Source organism: Microcebus murinus, chromosome 16, assembly GCF_040939455.1.
Source record: "Microcebus murinus isolate Inina chromosome 16, M.murinus_Inina_mat1.0, whole genome shotgun sequence".
In the NCBI taxonomy this organism is placed as follows: domain Eukaryota; kingdom Metazoa; phylum Chordata; class Mammalia; order Primates; family Cheirogaleidae; genus Microcebus; species Microcebus murinus.
In genome coordinates this window covers 57523050-57542098 of record NC_134119.1, presented here as the reverse complement: position 1 = coordinate 57542098, position 19049 = coordinate 57523050, and the positions used below count along the sequence as shown (strand labels likewise).

General features: G+C 44.1%; 1 protein-coding gene across 1 annotated transcript in view; it reads right to left on the bottom strand.

Moving 5' to 3' along the window:
• Positions 1-27: 27 nt before the first annotated feature.
• Positions 28-19049, bottom strand: part of TDRD12 (tudor domain containing 12) — a 58865-nt gene continuing 39843 nt past the window's right edge. The window contains exons 19-32 of the mRNA XM_020283324.2: positions 18095-18212; positions 16792-16931; positions 16446-16666; positions 13889-13988; positions 10912-11099; positions 9931-10141; positions 7980-8072; positions 6200-6372; positions 4910-5019; positions 3437-3500; positions 3237-3350; positions 2986-3139; positions 2832-2898; positions 28-2384 (exon numbers count right to left, since the gene is read on the bottom strand). Of these exons, the coding sequence (XP_020138913.2) occupies positions 2293-2384; positions 2832-2898; positions 2986-3139; positions 3237-3350; positions 3437-3500; positions 4910-5019; positions 6200-6372; positions 7980-8072; positions 9931-10141; positions 10912-11099; positions 13889-13988; positions 16446-16666; positions 16792-16931; positions 18095-18212 (1845 nt within the window). The 3' untranslated portion in view covers positions 28-2292. The remainder of the gene's footprint in view (positions 2385-2831; positions 2899-2985; positions 3140-3236; positions 3351-3436; positions 3501-4909; positions 5020-6199; positions 6373-7979; positions 8073-9930; positions 10142-10911; positions 11100-13888; positions 13989-16445; positions 16667-16791; positions 16932-18094; positions 18213-19049) is intronic.

Here is a 19049-nt window from a genome sequence, read left to right as displayed (position 1 = left end):
ATAAAACTGACAACATTTTTGCTTTAATTGATATAGATTTCTTAAATGTTAAAGTACAAATGTTTTATTAGCCACTGTCTACCCCAAAAAAGATCGCCAACCCCGTGTTTAGTCCGTGGTAAACGTGACAGGTCTGTGCAGGCTGAATGCCAAGGTCCCCACTGCAAAGCTGACTGCCCTTCTGGAACCTTCCAAGGCATATGCTCACAGGGCGTCGTCAGCGGTCATATCACTGGCATGCAGTCAAAGCAGAAAGTATGGTAAATAAAATTTATTTTTCATTTGGAAAATATTGTTTAAAAAAAGTAAAAAGTAATATTTCTGTGGAAACACTGAAATTTTATTGACAATACACCACAAAAGACGTTCACACCACAACTGTGTTAGTGTGAACAGAGCAATGCTGGAAGCACAGAGAAGAAAGTACTTTTACCTTGCAATTCAGAAATGTACCCAAAACTTGAACTCGCACATATTAATAGCAGTACAGAAAAAAAATACTAATTGTTTACATAAGTCAGCATCCTGTGTCCTACAAAATATTATTCAGAGCTTCCAGTATTAGAAAAATTCAATGTCTGAAACAAGAAACTGAGATTTGAACATACAGCCTTCCTCCTCAACACCGTCATCCAGCCGTCTGTGAACTAACTACACGAGAGACTCGCATCGCGCCTTCGAGAGGAGGACCGCGTGTGCACGCGGGAGCACATCGCCCTGCAGCTCTGCCGCTGGCTGCGTTTACAAGAGAGACCCAACACAACCGAGCACAAAGGGCAGGCGCGCTCATGGCAAGCCACCAGGACAGGAGGGTCTCAGGAGGCCCAGGCACCGACCCAGACCGCCAGCAGGAGCGAGCGCGGCCGTGAGGGAAAGCGGCACTGATGAGGACATGAAGAAGAGCTCCAGAGTCGAAACCTTTGCCAGCAAAGACAACAGAACTTTCTAGTTCCTGAAGAACCCGCCCAGTTTAGCTAAGAAAAAGGAAGATCACTATTTTGCTTCTTGGGCCGATGTGGTATGTGCCAGCGGACCTCTGAGAACCGCAGCAGCAGCAGCAGGACGTGCTCCTGGCCGTGTCCGGGGGACGCCACATCCTCCCAGGGAGGCGGTGGTCCCAGCCCCTATCACAGAGCTGCTGTGCTGTGAAAGTGGCCTGACCCAGCGGCACCCTGCGGGCTCCCTGAGGCAAAGCAAGGCCCGCAATGAGCTGAACGTCTTATTTTACAGATGAGGAAACTGAGGCAGGGTGTGATTCAGATCTGCTCATGGGACAGCTAGATGCAAGCGGTGGCTTATACCTGGGGCATCTTATACTTGGGCATCTTGCTTTTTCATGTAAAAAGATAAAGATCTTGGACAGAACATAACGACCAGGTGACTGCCCCATGTTCTCCACTTCTAGTGAAGCTGAAAGCCTGACACTGAGGAAGTGCATGGGGTTGTAAATTTCCCAGCAGCTCCCCTTTGTAACTTTCCCACTGAACACAGAAACCCAAAGCATGGCAAGTGAGGCTCCAGGCCTTCCCGTCTATGTGGGAATGGCTACGCGCTCTCCTCCCAAGGAAGGAGGTGACCCCAGGTGCTACGCGAATGCTTTGAGGACTCACCACCTCCAGTGTTCGAGGGTTACCGCACAGGTCCTGTTAAGTTTCCACTGAATGTCTAAGATGTTATTTAGAACCAGCAGCGTCACCTCCAGAAAGCCCTGCATCTTGCGTGCATCGCTGAGGCAATCTCATTTTTATCCCTGGACTCTCTCTTCATAAGAAGTGAACTGACTCTTAGTAGCCACCAATATCTCAAGAATACTGAAAGTACCGGTCGGTACACATGGACGGTTGTGTCAAATTCCAGCTCACTCGGGGCCAAAAGGGTTTGTTAAACAGCTGCTGAGTGTGAATCCATAAGCTGGAAACCTCAGCCTGTACACCCATGACCAGGTTTTTGAGCAACGTACCAGCGTAGGTCTAAATGAAAAACGAAACCAAACCAAACGGACTAACTCCAGAGAGGGCATGTCATCACCCAAACGCTGTGGTTGCCACCAGTCGTGCTGTGAGGACAGCGGGGCCAGGCCGGGCTAGACCAGCACTTCCTCTCTCTGCTTTCTCTCCTTCCACAGTCGTCTTCTTACCAGCTTGCTTTAAAGCCCACTAAGACTTTCTCACCATCACCAGTCCTGGCACCAGGTGAAAAGGTCTGGCTGTCATTGTTCGCTCACTCCCTGTCATGTGGCAACGTCCGTTTCTGTTCGACGTCTTCCGGCTGCTCGGGACAGACGGCGCGTTCTCAGTCACTCTCGCTTTCCTCCTCCTCTGAAGTCGAGGGACTGCTTTCACCCATCTCCGTCACTTTGTAGGGCAGGGTTTTAGAACTTACAACTAAAAGAGGTAGATATTATTAAAAAAGTATGTCAAGTGTGGACTAATTAGCAAATCTTTTTTCCCCCCATTACTTTGGTCAATGCAGAAAAAAATCCCTGGGTTCCAGCTCTATCTATCTTGCAACTTATTTTCGTTATTTCAGGCAGGACATGGGCAGGTCAAATCTGCCTGCTTATCAATAAATTATTCTCCCATGAAGAATATCTGTAAAAGTGTTATAACGAGGTGTGTTTATAACCAAGCACTGATAAGTACTCAAACCAGAACATTTAGCACCAAGACCAACCACACAAAGAAAACTAATTTCAAAAGGGCTCTACATTAACGGCCCATCCTACAGAGGCAGAGTCCCCGTGAGGGTCAGCCCAAGGGTGATTACAGCCCCCCCCATGACCTACCACCCGGACTTACCACCCCTCCAGGGAGAGGTGCTCCGAACCTTACCCTTGGAGAAGTGGCTGTCCTCTTCACAGTCTTCCCAGTGATCAAAATCAAAAGTCACATTAGGGTTCTGTTCAACAGAACAGTTACACTGAGTGAGTGACTACGACACACCCAGGGTGTTAAGACCAGCCAGCCGCAGTTCTTTCCAACTCACCCTCTGCTTGAGTAAGCGGCACCAAGGTTCTCTTCGCTCTTTTGCCAGAGTAATGATAGGTTCATCGTGTTTAATTACACATTTGCAGTCATCTTTTATTATGTTAGCCTGTAGCTCCATATCAGCTGAGTAAAATTTGTCTCCCACCCAGGCACTAGGGTTTATAAAAAGAAATAAAGTCAGCCTTTTAATCTATTTATTTAAAATAGAAATTACTTCTATTTTACTTTATAAGATATATATAAACCTACCTGAAGACAACTCTATCTCTAAAATATTTACATTTGTAATCTTTTACATTCCTTAGTCTTATCTTTAAGATGACGGCATCATCTTTTTGGAACCACTTGATTTGTGGGTGGAAGCTAGAAGGAAGACAGAGATCTGCATGCTCGTCAATACTCATTCACTGGTTAGACGAAGGAGACTCCCCAGCAGTGGGTGGACGTACCTTTTCGGATGTGGCTGGGTAGTGTCACTAATGGAAGCATCTTCAGTGTTCTCAGATAAAGTTTCTGTACAAATCAAAGTCATATTTTCCTACAGGTTATTTATATGTAACTCCATGATATACATATATACATATACTTTTTTGCACCTTATGTAACTTTTATTTTTTTTAGGAGACAGGGTCTCACTCTGTTGCCCAGGCAGGCATGCAGTGGTGTCATCACAGCTCACTGTAACCTCAAACTCCTGGGCTCAAGCAATCCTCCTGCCTCAGCCTCCTTAGTAGCTGAGAGTACAAGCACATGCCACCATGCCCAGCTAATTTGTAAATTTTTTTATAGAGACAGAGTCTTGCTATGTTGCCCAGCCAGGCTGGTCTCCAACTCCTGGCCTCAAGCAATCCTCCCACCTTGGCCTCCAATAATGCTGGGATTACAGGATGAGCCATCGCACCTGGCCCTTACGCAACTTTTAGATGAGGAATCACTTGCATAAGAGTATGAATCTCATAGTAAACCAAGTACCCAGTTGCAAAGAAGAATTAGAAAAAATTAAAATGAACATCATTTGGTAAAACATAATATTTTTAAATAAAAGAGAATTTGACAAATATTAAAATTAAATTATCAGAAAAGTAAAGTTACTCTTTTGAAGAGGAACCACATTACAATTGCTGACCACAGGGTACAAACGCTCAGGCTTCTTTGGTGCTGCCTTAGCCTGTCAGGACCCCACTAAAGATGACTTCAAGAACAGCAGCCAATATGCCAAACATGACATCTTCTAAAACAATGCAATTTAAACTTCTCAACCTAAAACATTTGAAGCTTCCATCCAAAAACTTGAACAAGAATGTTCACAGCACCTCGAATCACAATAGCCCAAAACAGAAAACCACCAGTAGGCAAAAAGAAAAAAAATTATGGTATATTAATATTATAGAATGCAGCTTGCCAATAAAAAAAATTACATTGAAAGAAGCCACAGAGTGTATACTATATACTTCCTGATTCAGCAAAACTGCTGGTGACAGATCAGAACAGTGGTCACTGGGGAGGGGTCAGACAGGAGACGGCTGGGTTCTGGAAACGCTCAACAGCTTGATGTGGGCGTGGCTCGCTCACACACACACACACACACACACACACACACACACACACACACACACAAACTCTGACGTGTTGTTCACCTAACGCCAGCGCACCTCACTGAATACACAGCATACCTCAAAAGAAAGGAAGGAAAACAGGTGCAGAAAACAAACACTGGAAGCTGAACTGTCAAAAATAGGAAGAGTTAGATAATATTAGTTTATGTCACTTTCTCTATATTTCATCAAAAGTGGGAAGTCTAGCAACAAGCGAGACTCTGTCTCAAAAAAAAAAAAAAAAAAAAAAAGTGGGAAGTCTAAACATTAAAAAATACCCAAACATGAATGACTGAAGTTAACACCTTTTAAATAACAAGTACCAACCGGGCTTTTGGTTCTCTGAGTTGGTCTCGGGGTCGGCCCCTCTCCCCGCACGCTCGTCCCCTTGCTCTGCGCCCTGCAGCCCAGCCACGTCTTCTGCTGGAGGCGGTGTCCTGGACAGGAGGGTGGAGGTTAACTCGGGCACACGTGGCTCTCCACAGGAACTTCCCGTGGAGGAGGGGGGGGGCAACAAGTGACTGTGAAGGGCCTGTCACCCTTGAGTCAGACTCCTGACGACCCGATGACCCCCGGAGCAAGGCCGGCCAGCTCTGCTCACTGCTGTGCCCCAGGCATCAAGCACACGACTGGTGATCATTACCAAAGACAGGCACTAACTCATTCACCAAAATAACTGTCCTTCCGAGATTCACTGAGCTGTGACAGTAACAGCTCACACTGCTATCCACGTGAAATGGGATAAAAGGGCAGAAAGGGAAAGGCCAGTTTTCCCTCCTTCCCGCCTCAGTCTCCCGGGTCATCTTCCTGGAGACCATCCTTCTTCCCAGTTTGGGTCTGGGATGGTGCAAAGAATTCTTTGCATAAAAAAGAAAATATTGCCATCTATGTTTCTATCTAAAACACACACACACACACACATTTAAAAACATAGAAACCTCTCAAATTCCTTCATTCTCTTAAATTTAATAAGTAGAGATGACTTCATATCAGTGCATAGAAGGCTGCCTCATTCTTTTAAAAATTTTAAACTGTTATTCTTTTGGTTCCTTGAACAAGTAACCATCTGTGTGGTTTCATATTTTAAAATAAGTAGCAAGGTGTGTACGGTGAACACCCTCACTCACCCCTGCTCCCCCACCCAGCCCAATGGGTGAGCCTGTACAGACACACGCAGCGACACGCACGCCTGTGAGCAGGGCGTGCGTGTGTCTCCAGGGGACTTCTGAGGGCCACAGATGAAGCCTTGGCACACACACCCCAGATGGCACTTCCGATGTGCGCACATCTCCGTGTGCACTATTTGTCAATAAAAAGTTAACAAAACCCTTTGTGTAAGAGATACAGGTGACATCATATATTTGAGGTTTGTTTTATCATTATATTCATCATTTATCATTATTTATCATTATTCATTCATTTATCATTATATTCCTCTAAAACAAGAGCGTGGGCCAGGGTATGAATAAAAGAAGGGTCCCAAAATCTTGGTGATGATTAAAGCCGAGTGACATGGAGACTCAGTAAACTACTCTACTTTCATAAAAAGCGTGCTTAACACTTGTACTCCTGTTCCCACAATCAGCTCCTCTAAAGGGGAAAGGGAAATCCACTTACGGAGTGTGGCTTGGGTTCTCTTCAAAAGCTGGCATTTTAGCTCCTTCGTATAATTTTTTCAGTTGTTCTGTATGTTCTGAATTATCAATGCCCATTCCCATTGACAAAATTTCAGCTCGAACATTATAGTCAATGACAGAGGTTTTCAAGTTTGAAAGGTTTGTAATATGCACCTTGAATCAAAGAAAATGCAGCATTTGCAGGAATCACAGATACTCTCACACGACCTCTCGGTCTCTCTGCAACATTTGCAACAGTGGCCATGTGCAAGGGCTTCCACAGTAGCACCTGGGCCATTTCATAGCTGAGGCCGCGTCAGAATTTTCCAAAGCCCAGCCCTATGCTCCAGAAATATGATCAGGTGTGGGTGGGGCCAAGATGGAATCCTGGGATAAAACCCCTAGTCAAGACCAACGCATAATGCTGTAACCAGACACAAAATTCTTATACTTTTCTGATTCTTACTCAACGACTTTTATCGCTATTAACAAGGAGAATCCCAGGCTCAGAGTCCCCCTGCCAAGACCCTGCATTCTGTGCTCCGGACCGTTTCCTCCACTGTCTTCTATGCAACTGAAACATTCCCATCCATTTCAATTTATGCAAAATTAAGCAAAACATGAAAATCTGCAACAGTCAGATTCCTGCTGATGGGTGTGTGGACACAGGACTGGTGGGGAGCGTGGGCAAGGCTGGCACTGGCTGGGCCCTTTCCTAAAGGAACCCTGGGAACGTGTCCCCGGCTGGGAACGTGCAGAGCCTTTCTCCACTCACACTGGGACGCGGCAGGCCGGGTGGGGAAGGGCAGTGTGTGTGGGGGGGTTCTGTTTCCCCCCCAGCGCGTGGTGGACACTGTAATACACTTTGCAGCTGTGGAAACGCATTTGCCCAGCAGGTTTTCTTTTTTGCTTCATTCTCTTAGAGTTTTAAAGATCCCTGCTTAATAGTTTCCATTTTTTCTCCAATAAAGAACGACTACAATACTATCACAACATCAACTAAGACCTCTAAACCTCTTCATTTACCTGTACTGGTCATCTATTTTTTTCTCTTCTAAAAATGATTTTCTCCTCTTAAATCTTATACAAAAACTCTTAACACCTTAAAAACAATGCTCAGCAAAATAGTTTTTATAAACTGAATTCCTTTAAGCCTTATAAATAATCATAATTAAGATTTAAGTCTAACACAGCAGAACTTTGAATTGAACAGTAGAGTTCCTGGAGCGGAAGCAGAGAGGGCTGGTGCCTGCACAGTGGAAACTGAGCGTGACAGGACCTGTTTCTGAATGCCCTAGGACTGGAATCCTCAGCAGCACGGACCCAGTCTCAGGTCTTCAGGATCACTGACAAACTAGAAAAGACAGGGGCTGCCACAGCTGTCACTGATCTGGGGCCTCTCAAATGGTGTGGACAGTGGATTGTGATGGCAATTTCATGGCTCACAATCAATGCTTGAACAAGAGAAATGGAACTTAAATCTTAGAGAATGTCACATGTAGTAAGAAGAGTCTCATGAACTTTTGTTCGGCTGTGTGTGTGAGTGCAGGCGCATCACGTACACAAACGTGTGTATGCGTAAAACACTCCCCTAGACAAAACTAAACCCACAACCGAATTCATGACTCAAATAACATGAAAAGCACCTCTCCCTAAAAGAGAGTCCCAAATAAGTCTCTATTTCTGTGAAGCAGTTATTCAACTAACAGGTTAGAATAATTTGAATAATTTTAGGGGAGCATTCAAACAGAGATTTGTTTTTCAGAAAACTGCACACTTACCATTGGATCAATCCAAACGGTATTTCCCAAAGCCAGTACCACTTTTGCATCATGCAATTTTCCAACAATTTTATGATGAATGTACCTAGTAACCTGGAAAAAAGAAAGCACTTAAGTTTTTTTATCTGAGGCTTATTCAGTATATGTTGTATAGTTTGCAAAATATTCCATGCATTTCATTTGAGCCTCCCAGCAACCCTATGAGGTTACAGACGTGATCACCCCCCTCTCATCGATGAGGCCAACAGTGGAGTTTAACAGGAACAGATGCACAAAGGTGCCAGAACTCGCCCGAGGCCTCTCCCTAGTGAGTCCCAAGAAGGGGGGGAGGGGATTTCGTGCTTCTGGACACTGCGCGCTTCCCACTGTGGACATGTGTACCCCTCTCCCCTGCCAACTGTCAATCTGTCTTCAAACCAGGGATGCTTATTTCTCTGAAAGCTCAACAAGGGTGAAGCGAAAGTTTCCCGCTGTTCCAGAGGACGACACCATGACAGAGCAGCTCTGCAACCAGTGACGCTGGAATGGAGAAGCTCTGGTCTTTGGTGTCCTCTTTGCTGGTTGTTTCCCTCTCAAGCAGGGCAACAGATAAGACCGTCTGAGCAATCTTCCCTGCACGTGTGACAAGAGTGAAGCAGAGCAGGAGGAAACTGGCAGGAAACCGACACTGGGCTCACAGCTGGGTCCTACGCAGGAGGCAGGCAGTACACTCCCCCCCAGCAAGGATCTAAGCGTTGCAGTCTGCCGGGAACAGCTTACCATGACATTGTTTCCACCCCCTCTCCTTGAACTGTGCAAGTGAATCTGGAAAAATACATGCAAGAGAACTTTCCCCCTGAAGAAACACTTGTGGTTGATAATCTTTATAGACCAAGTGCTTCTTGAGGACAAGGACCATAAATTTCTTGCTGGTGGCAACATCCCCAGAACCCAGCAAGGCCCCAGCACACAGTGAACACTCAGTAAATACTTACTACAAAAAAGGAAAACAACTGTTATTTGATAAATGCCATTTTTACCAACTCATAACAATAAGGTTGCATATTTATATTGTATCATGGAAACATTCACTTGTTTATTTCCTGGATAATGTTTAACCTTATTTTTTTAATTTTATTTTTTAAAATGTTATGTTTGAATCTAGTTTGCACAAGCTTGTTTATAACCCCAATTGTTCTTAACTTTGCCAAATGCAATGGCGTAGTTCATATCCTATTTATCATAAGCACAATCTAAGTTTCTCCTGGGGAGCCAGGAGTGTCACAATGAACACAGCTCAGGCTCCAGGGAGGAGGACTGTGTGACAGGCCTCTGCCTGGCCGGCAGGGGCTGGGCCTTTCCACCCCACCTTGCACAGCCCCGTGAGCCCACAGAGACCACTCCTCTGTGCCCCACGCCTTGGCACAGGTAGTCTTCTTTGCTTTCAGTTGCCTTATGCATTCCTGTTGGTGACACCCTAGTTATCCCACAAAGCCCAGAGGAAATGTCCCTTCCTTTGAGGGCTTTTCTGGCCCCATCTCTTCTTCTCTGTCCAACCCCGGTGGAATCCCCCAGCCTCTCCTGAGAGCAGCCAGCACCTGTGCTCCCCCGTGACTGGGGGATCTGTTTTTGTAGGTGCCTACATGGTTTCTTCTTCTCAAGCTGACAGGCAAGTTACTTCATCATAATCCCTATTTTACACCAAGTCTAAGACTGCAGGCACTAGGACAGTGATGGCAACAGGGTCATTGACACCCGGCACCTCTCGCAGGGCTCACAGCAGGGTCCTATGCAGGAGGCAAGCGGTACACTCCCGCCCCAGCAAGGGTCTAGGCAATGCAGCTGCCAGGAACACGAAGCACTTTGCCCAAACTCCATACTCTAAGCTCAGACAAAACCTCCATTCTGTGAACATTCTGGGCTAAATATATTCTAAAAAATCAACAAAACATAAAGAGCCCAAACAACTCACCTTTGGATTCCATTCGATCTCATTGTCAGCAGGTTTCACCCTACAAACAATGAACTCCACAGCCTGCGGGGGGAGAGCGTGGAAACTTTCTGGGAGATGCAACAGTTGGTCTCTCGCGACGAGTCCAGTCCTGCCTTCGTCTATGAACTTTACGAGGGCGTTGTCCGGGGCCCAGGTGTCTTCCTTCTGGTTCACCTCTAGCACCTGCACCCTGGTGAACAACAGCGGCATCACTTTAACACAGGGATTCCAGAGAGGGATAATCTCTGCCTCAATTTGCCATTAAATGGAAAACACATGAAGAGATTTAACTGCGTGGTTTTACTCCATAGAAATAAAAACTCAAAGTCTTCAAAAGCACTTACTGGTGGATTAAAGTATACATAGGTATAAAAACACATAGTATTTTTGAATACTAAGTATATAATATAACAGATTTATACACTAATAAATCTCTTTCTCTGACAACATAATAAAAATTAACCTAGCAAATTAAAGTTCAAAGTTTCTGAATCAAGGCTATCAGCAAGCAGCACCAGGTGGACCCAAGGGAAGTGGGAGTGAACACGCACGTGAGTCACACTGACAGGGCTGGAACACTGTGCCACTTACTGAGCTGACCTTGGACAACTCACATACCACCACTAAGGCTCAGTTGTTTATCTATAAAATGGGGATGATGCCCATTTTATAGGAACCTGGCAAGAATTAAGTGAGTTAAAGATGTCTGTATGTGTCACACACAGTGACAGCGCAATACGAGTCTGCAGTGACAGCGTCACTGTACTGCTCAGGAGCCTGGGGTGCAGCCTCATGTGCGGAACTGCGCCAGGCACAGGGAAGACCCCCAGCCTCCTGGGAGGCAGCCAGGCTCACGTGCATCTATTCAGGCAAGTGCACAAAGGTGAAAATAGGAATTCAAAACCATTTCAAGTTACCTAATGCTTCTCAACTTTACAGATGAATGAAACAGATATTTACCTGTGAAAAAGTGATTTTTCTGCTAATCCATACAATCCAAATTTCTCCACTTTCTCGACAGTCGTTTCATTACTGGAATCCTTAAAATATTCACTCATTTCAGCACTAAGAGTTGCATAAAGATCCACATGTTTATCAATTATACGACCAAAGTAATTTGTTGCATTCGAAATATAAAAAGGTATTACCTGAAACATAGATAGTAAACATATCCAGAAGACAAACAGTCTAAGCCAAAGATATGCACACTCCCTGCACCCGCAGAAATCAGCACCTTACTTAAGGACCTGAAGTGTACAACCAGGAATTTAAAAATAAACTAGAAAACTGGCCAAAAACCAAAGCAAAACAAATACCTTACCATATTCACAAATAATTATCGTTTTACTTTAAATCTAATGGACAATTTTTTGGCAAATTTCATTATTTTAAAACTTCATTATTAGGGATAAGTGTTCCTTTCTTTACTTTTATAAAAATCTATACTTTTATTTATAAAAATTCTTCTTAAAATAGCACTGCTGTCTCCTTAGCTTCATCTGATCTTTTTTCATGTAACAAGAAGCATTTTCCTAAGAGCCTACTGTATCCCACCAGCCACCAGGGAGGCGGAGATGAAAGCAAGTCCTACTGTATCCCACCAGCCACTAGGGAGGCGGAGATGAAAGCATGTCCTACAATGACCCTGAGCAACCGGGAGCAGACAGATACGCCACAGCTCGTGTGTGGTCAGGAAGACAACCCTTCGCAGGCCGGCACGCAGGGCTATCTGTGCACGATGGGACTGGCAGTGTGCAGGGAGCAGAAATGATCTGCGTGGAGCAGGGAGCCCCGCCTGCCCTGAGCAGATGCCAGGATCACCAAGCAGTCACCTAGGAGACAGGGCGAGGACCAGGTGACAAGAGCTGCATGGAACCCATGTCTCTGCCTGTGCAGGAAGAGGCAGAGGGAAGCAGAGAGCATCTGACAGACCCACGACAGAGGCCCCCAGAGGCAACGGCTCGTCACTGAGAACACACCGGCCGATGCGACCAGAGCAGCTGAACTGGAAGGCGTCCCCAGCTCCAGCAGTGGGGGAAGGCTAGAGCCCGATGAGACCTCCAAATTGCCCCACCAGGGGCAAGAGGGATGAAGGAAGAGAGAGCCAGGTGAGTGGGGAGGGCAACAGAGCCCAGATGTCTGACACTATGTCACCCTATTTTCTTTATTTAAAAGTGTTATGGGGTACAGATGTTTTGGTTACGTGGATCACTTTTGCAATGCTCAGGTCAGGGTTAAAAGTGCGCCCATCACCCAGCTAGTATTCACTGTACTCATTACGTATTATTTTTGCCACAACACATAAACAACAGAAATAGGAACTCCATGAAATCAGAGAAGTTACCCTGAGCCAAATTTCCTTCTAAAATTTAAGGAAAAAAATTTTATCTAAAAATAAGCAATAGCAAAAGTATCAAGGTAAAATCCTCTATTAATCATAATAAAATAACAAAATAAACAATAAGATATATAACATATAAACTAAGATAGAATAAGAGGATAAAGAGCAGAGGAACAGTCCCTATAGACATGAAAGCCAGTAGCAAGATGTAGACACAGAACAGCTCAAAACTGTAACCTTCAATTTCAAAACAAGTGGCTTTTTGCTTAATGAAGAAAATGATGCATGCATAGAATAACATAAATCAAAACTAGAAAAACTTACAAATGAGGTGACAAAACTTGGGAAAGAATTAGGAATTAAAGAAAAAAATTATTTCAATGATGAAAACTGTAGTGGGTTGAATGATAATTTCCACAAAAGACAAGATCACTGTGAGTATGAGCTGATGTGCAGGAAGGCTCTTTGCAGATGTAATTCTGCGGGGCCTCTGACCTGCAGCAAGTGTCCTTCACGAGGGACAAAGAGGAGGAGAAAGTGCTGTGAAGACGCAGGCAGGGCTCAGACTGAGGCCCACGCCAGCTGGGAGAGGCCGGGACCGGACCGTGCTCTAGAGCTGGCAGGGGGCACGGCCTGCTGACGCCGATTTCCCACTCTGGCCCCCAGAACAGCAAGAGGACAAATGTGTGTTAAGTTTCTCAGTCACCAACCGTGGTAACTGCTGCAGCAGGCCTCGGAAACTAACACCACAGAATGTGCCTTAAGGGAAAGAGGTGAAAAGGAGAAAAATTTTAAACTCAGAAAGAAATGAAGACATTAATAAAAAGGATTTGAAAGTAAATAACAAACTCTTAACTCGGCAATTCCACCGGCATCTTAGAATTCTCCTCGAAGGAATGATCATGGACGTCTGAAGAAGTGTCATATAATCATGGCAGTATTTGTTTTTTTTTTTTTTTTTTTTTTTTTTGAGCCAGAGTCTCGCTTTGTTGCCCAGGCTAGAGTGAGTGCCGTGGCGTCAGCCTAGCTCACAGCAACCTCAAACTCCTGGGCTCGAGCGATCCTTCTGCCTCAGCCTCCCGAGTAGCTGGGACTACAGGCATGCGCCACCATGCCCGACTAATTTTTTTTTTATATATATATATCAGTTGGCCAATTAATTTCTTTCTATTTATAGTAGAGACGGGGTCTCGCTGTTGCTTAGGCTGGTTCTGAACTCCTGACCTTGAGCAATCCGCCCGCCTCGGCCTCCCAGAGAGCTAGGATTACAGGCGTGAGCCACCGCGCCCGGCCATAATCATGGCAGTATTTTTAACAGCCCCCAAATGGAAACAACTTTCTCTAAAAAAAGTAACTGAAGAAAATCCCTACACTGTCCATCCATTTACCCAGTTTGATCTTGGTTTTGTAAATAAACTGGGCCCTGAAATAAGGCACCTTACAAGACACCTACTGTCAGATTAGTGGCGGTACGTTAATATCGACCGCTGGAGTCATAATTATATTCTACTAACATGCTGCTGCTTAAAAATAACAAAACATGTTGATTAAAATGACCACGAATCATTGGACAAAAGGATTTTTAACAGAACTTACTTTAATGTATCCAAACCTTGGTAGGGTTTGAGTGGATAATTTCCGTGGCATGTCCATTTCTGGATTAATATGGTGTCGGTCAGGACAGATTCTTGTGTCTCTGGGGAAAAAAAAAAGACCCTAGATTTTAAAACCAGAAAAAAAATCATTAACATGGATTTTAAATCATTCATCAGAAAATTAATCTGCAACTTAAATCAGAGAACTTTTATTCCAAGTACCCTAAAAATTAAGTAACCATATTAAATACTCCAGACGACACTAACAATATATAAGTGGAATAGGGTTCTAAAATTTAATACAAATAAACTTAGAGTTACTTCATTATTTCTCTTGACAGTCTTAAATGTATTATGTAAATGAACAAAATATACTTCCAAAATCAAAAGCCTGAATCAGACACACAACACCATAATCCACAGTAAAGGCCAATTAACCTCTAAACCAGAAGCCATTCCTTAACTATAATGCTATTTCCAAACTGAGAAATAGTTGCAGTTGCAGTTTTAAAAGTCAATATTATATTTAAAGGCATAAAGAGAAATGCTAACATGTTTAATGTACTATAATTCAAAAACGTTCACGTCAACAGTTACCTTAAAATTCAATTCAATCCAGTAGATATGTATTAGACTCCTATGCCCCAGCCATTCAAGTATCAAGTAGTGGCACCAAGTCTAGGGCAGCAGAGGGGGGAGGGACCCTTGTGACTGTCAAGCTAGTCATGCTCTCCAAATTTTTTTTTTTTTAATTTAAAATTATTTTTCACTTTCTAGAAATAGAGTCTTGCTATGTTGCCCAGGCTAGCTTTGAACTCCTGAGCTCAAGTTGATTCTCCCACCTCAGTCTCCCACGTAGCTGGGACTACAGGCAAGTGCCACCACACTGGACCGTGCTCTGCAAATTGATCTATAGAACCAATGCAGTCCCTATCAAGATTCCAGCAGGGCTTTGGAAGAAAGTGACAGGCCTATTCTAAAAGTGGTACCAGGACAAACAGAGCAATGGAAAGGGCAGAGTCCAGGAATGAACTACGCACACCATCACCTGGCCCACGTCAAAGGCACTATTCAGGCAGACAGTATGATGACTACGACACGATGCTGGGGCAAGTGAGTCCCCACGTGGCAAAGCAAACCTTGCTCTGGGTCTCACACTAAACATATACATTAATTCAGTATGGCTACAGGCCTAAATGTGAAAGCTAAAACTATAAAGCTTCTAAAAGAAAACACAGGAAAATGTCATGACCCTGAGATAGGCCAATATTTCTTATATAAAGACGTAAATAACCATAAAATACTTTATCAAAATTAAAAATGTCTGTTCATCAAAAAACCAATGAAAGAGTGAAAGGTAAGCCACAGACGGAGAAGATATTCTCCATGCATATAATAGACAAAGCACTTATACCTAGAATATATAAATCACTCCCACGAATGAATAACAAAAAGATAAACACCCCCATTTCTTTTTCTAAGATAGGGTCTCACTTTGTTATCCAGCCTGGAGTGCAGGGGCACGATCATGGCTCACTTCAACCTCAAACTCCTGGGCTCAAGTGATCCTCCTGCCTCAGCCTCCCAGAGTGCTAGGATTACTAGCCACTGTGCCAGGCCCACCCAGCTAATTTTTTTAAAGTTTTTGTAGAGACAGAGTCTTGCTATGTTGCCCAGGCTGGTCTTAAACTCCTGGCCTAATGCAATCCTCCAGTCTTGGCCTCCCAAAGTGCTGGAATTACAGGTGTGAGCCACTGTGCCTGGCCTTACCTCCATTTTAAAAACAGGCCAAAACCTGAACGAACACTTCACAAAAAAATGGTGGCCAAATGTCCCACAAGCAAATGAAAAGATATGAACATCATTAGCCATTAAGGAAATGTGAATTAGAACCACAATGGTTACACCCTAACACACACCAAGTGTTGGTGATGGCACAGAACAACTCAAACTCCCTCATACAGACTAACGGGATCATAAGATGGTCAACCACTTTGGAAGAGCTAAATATGCCTACCCTACAACCTAGCAATTCCACTCCTGAGAACACGCCCAAGAGAAATGGGTGCGTAGCTCCACAAAAAGACATACTCAAGAGTGCTCACAGCAGCTTCATACACAGTAGCCCCAAACGGGAAACAACCCACAGGCCTGTCCACAGGAGAATGGAAACACACACACTGATATATTCACACGGTGGAATTTGGAGTCATAAAATAAATAAAATACAGATACACACAACACAGATGAGCATCACAGACACCACGTTGAGAGAAAGAAGCCAGACACAAAAGAGTAATACTATGATTCCATTTACGTGGAGTTCAAAACCCAGCAGCTTTCAAGAAGGTGGTCCCTTCCGGGAGAGGCCTGTCGATAAGAGTGTGGGTGGGGTGGGGTGGGGTGGGGGCGGGGCGGGGGGAGGTGGGGGGCTCCTGTGGAATGTCTGCAGTGCTTTCTCAGAGCCGAATGGAGCAATTCATCAAGCTGTAAACTTATCATCTGGGCACTTTACCACGTTATACCTTATCTTTTTAAAAAAAGGAGCACTGGCTTACTTGCAAAATCCAAAAGCCTTAAGATATGGACAAAGAGGCCTTGTGGCTTTCTTATCTTCTTTGGCTTCCAGAACCCCCGCGGTGAACTCATACAGCTCAGCTGGGACTTTGGCATCTGCTCGCTCCAAGTAGCGCAGGATGCCAACCGCATGGCTTGCATTTCTCTCCGTCAGCAACAAGACAGATTTGGTCTTTTTATCTCCCTGTTCTGCAGGAGAACCCTTAAAACCAGAAGTGAATAAAGGAAGTGGATCACCCATACTAGTCCTAAATGTGGAGACGGTATGGACTCCGAATTTATCACTACGCAGAAAATGCCAGTGGAATACTGACAAATTAATCAAACCTGTTCAGTTAAACTCAGAAAATGATCTGACATGCAGTACAGGCGTCCACCAAAAATCTTCGGCGAGGAAGGGAAGCTGAAGTGGATCACACACGTGGCGTCGGTGATGCCCAGGAGCGGCACGCAGTCGTCGGTCAGGGCTGGAAAAGAGCGTTCCGGCAATCGCACGTGAGCTGGGGTTCACCGCACTCGCTCTGCTGAGCAGTTCCAACAGCCACGTGACAGTGCGCTTCTATACTGAATTTTATTTTAGATGCAAAGAAACTTCTCATTTTTTTTCCAAAAATGCCACTGCCCAGTGTTTAAATTCTAAAGGTGGTCTCCCTTTTAACCTTGAAAAATGCTTCTTCCTATTATAAGTCCAGACTAACCATTTATTTTTCACTTATTTTACACATTCTGACTTTTATTTTTCTAATATCCCATGTAGCAATCACTCATGACCATGTTTCACGTAGGCATGAGTATGTATTCCTGCACATACATGACAGTGGTCCTCAAGCCAGAGCTCCAGGAAGACTGTCCAGGGGTCCTCAAACTGCGGCCACATGCGGCCCACTGAGGACATTTATCCGCCCCTCCCCCCCGCCCCCCGGGTGTTTTTCCGCCGCCGCCTGTCCTGCTTAGCAGCCGACTCGTCCCGGGCCCACAGTGCGCATGTGTGGAATGTGCGCTGCACTCTCAAACGGCCCTCCAGCGGTCTCAGGGACAGTGAACTGGCCCCCTGTTTAAAAAGTTTGAGGACCCCTGCTCTAGACTACCTACTGACACCTACTGACCGGAAAGCCTGGAAGCACCTACATTCACCTTCACACCAAAATCTTAGTGGAACTTAATTTTCATTTTAAAATTAATATGACTAATAAATTTTCAGTAAATTTCCACTGAAGTCTTCTTCCACTGAAGAAGGAGTGGAATTCCTACTTACATTTAGTGAAGGAATGTGGAATTGTTCTGAACTCCTATTAATTATTGATGTTTTGACCTTCTCCTGGGAATCATGAATGTTTTTAATGGCATCTAGAATGGAGAATCTTTTCCAGAAGGCTTTCAGTTTACTTTGCCCAGATCCTTTAGAGGAATCACTATCTATGGTGGTTATGGCCTTAAAAAATGTATTTCTTTCTTTTTTTTTTTTTTTTTTTTTTTTTTGAGACAGAGTCTTGCTCTGTTGCTCAGGCTAGAGGGCTGTGGCATCGAGAAACGAGAAATCTGTAGATGAGATATATAAGTGAACTGAAGACACGATTTCTTCCTAGTAGCTCAGCCTTCACTAAATGTAAGTAGAAATTAAAATACTCACCTAAGACAATGTGAGAGCCAGAACTTAACTTCTTCTTCCACTGGTCTAAAACATTTTTTAAGTCAAAAACCATTTCTTTATGCATTTTCAAGCAAAATATTGAATTGCTTTCTACTACCTAAAGACGAAACCAAAGAGGCCAGTTCACAGTCAGGAACATAAGCTCGAAGCCAACTGCTCTACTAACAATTATCAATGCAAACAACCACTCTAAATTACCAGCGAGGGCATCACCTCTCTGATCCGCTAATTCTTGAGAATGAGATGATTGTAAAAAATAAATATACTTCCAAAATTCTGCAGTTTGTATCTCAAAACTTGCTCAAGTGAACCATTTTGCTAAAACTATTTTCCTTCCTTTGTGACACATACATACTTGAATATGCATATATGTGCATAAACATATATGTCAGATATACGGTACTATTGTCGACAAGGGCTTTTTAACTATACCTTCCAGCTCGTTACTGCGGAAAGGTGGATGTACTATTGTTTCTTTTATTTTGTATTCTACAATACGCCTCTACATTTTAGCATTAATGTATACAAAATTAGATTAATCTAAATAAATCTTTAGCCAATTTATTTGGCTTTGCTGACCACATGATAATGTCTTTTATTGTTATTTTCTCAATATTCATAAACAGAGGGAACAGAAGATACTGGCATTTCTTTATGAATCGGATCCTTGTAATGCTCTGCCTAGATAAAACTGGCCACCTGCTCCCCTGGGGGCCGTGGCTCCCGTGGAAAGGCTGGTCCCACGGGCCTGGCCGTCCCCCAGCGCCAGGCCTCTTGCCCCCGTGCCTTGCTGAGCAGTCCCCACATCCTCTTCTGACTGATGTTAAACTCATAAAACTGTATTTCCCTGTCACATGTTCAACTACTCTAGTAATCTCTGGTGACTCCAGATTCAGCCACGGTTTAAACAAACAGTGAGAACATTTTTATATGT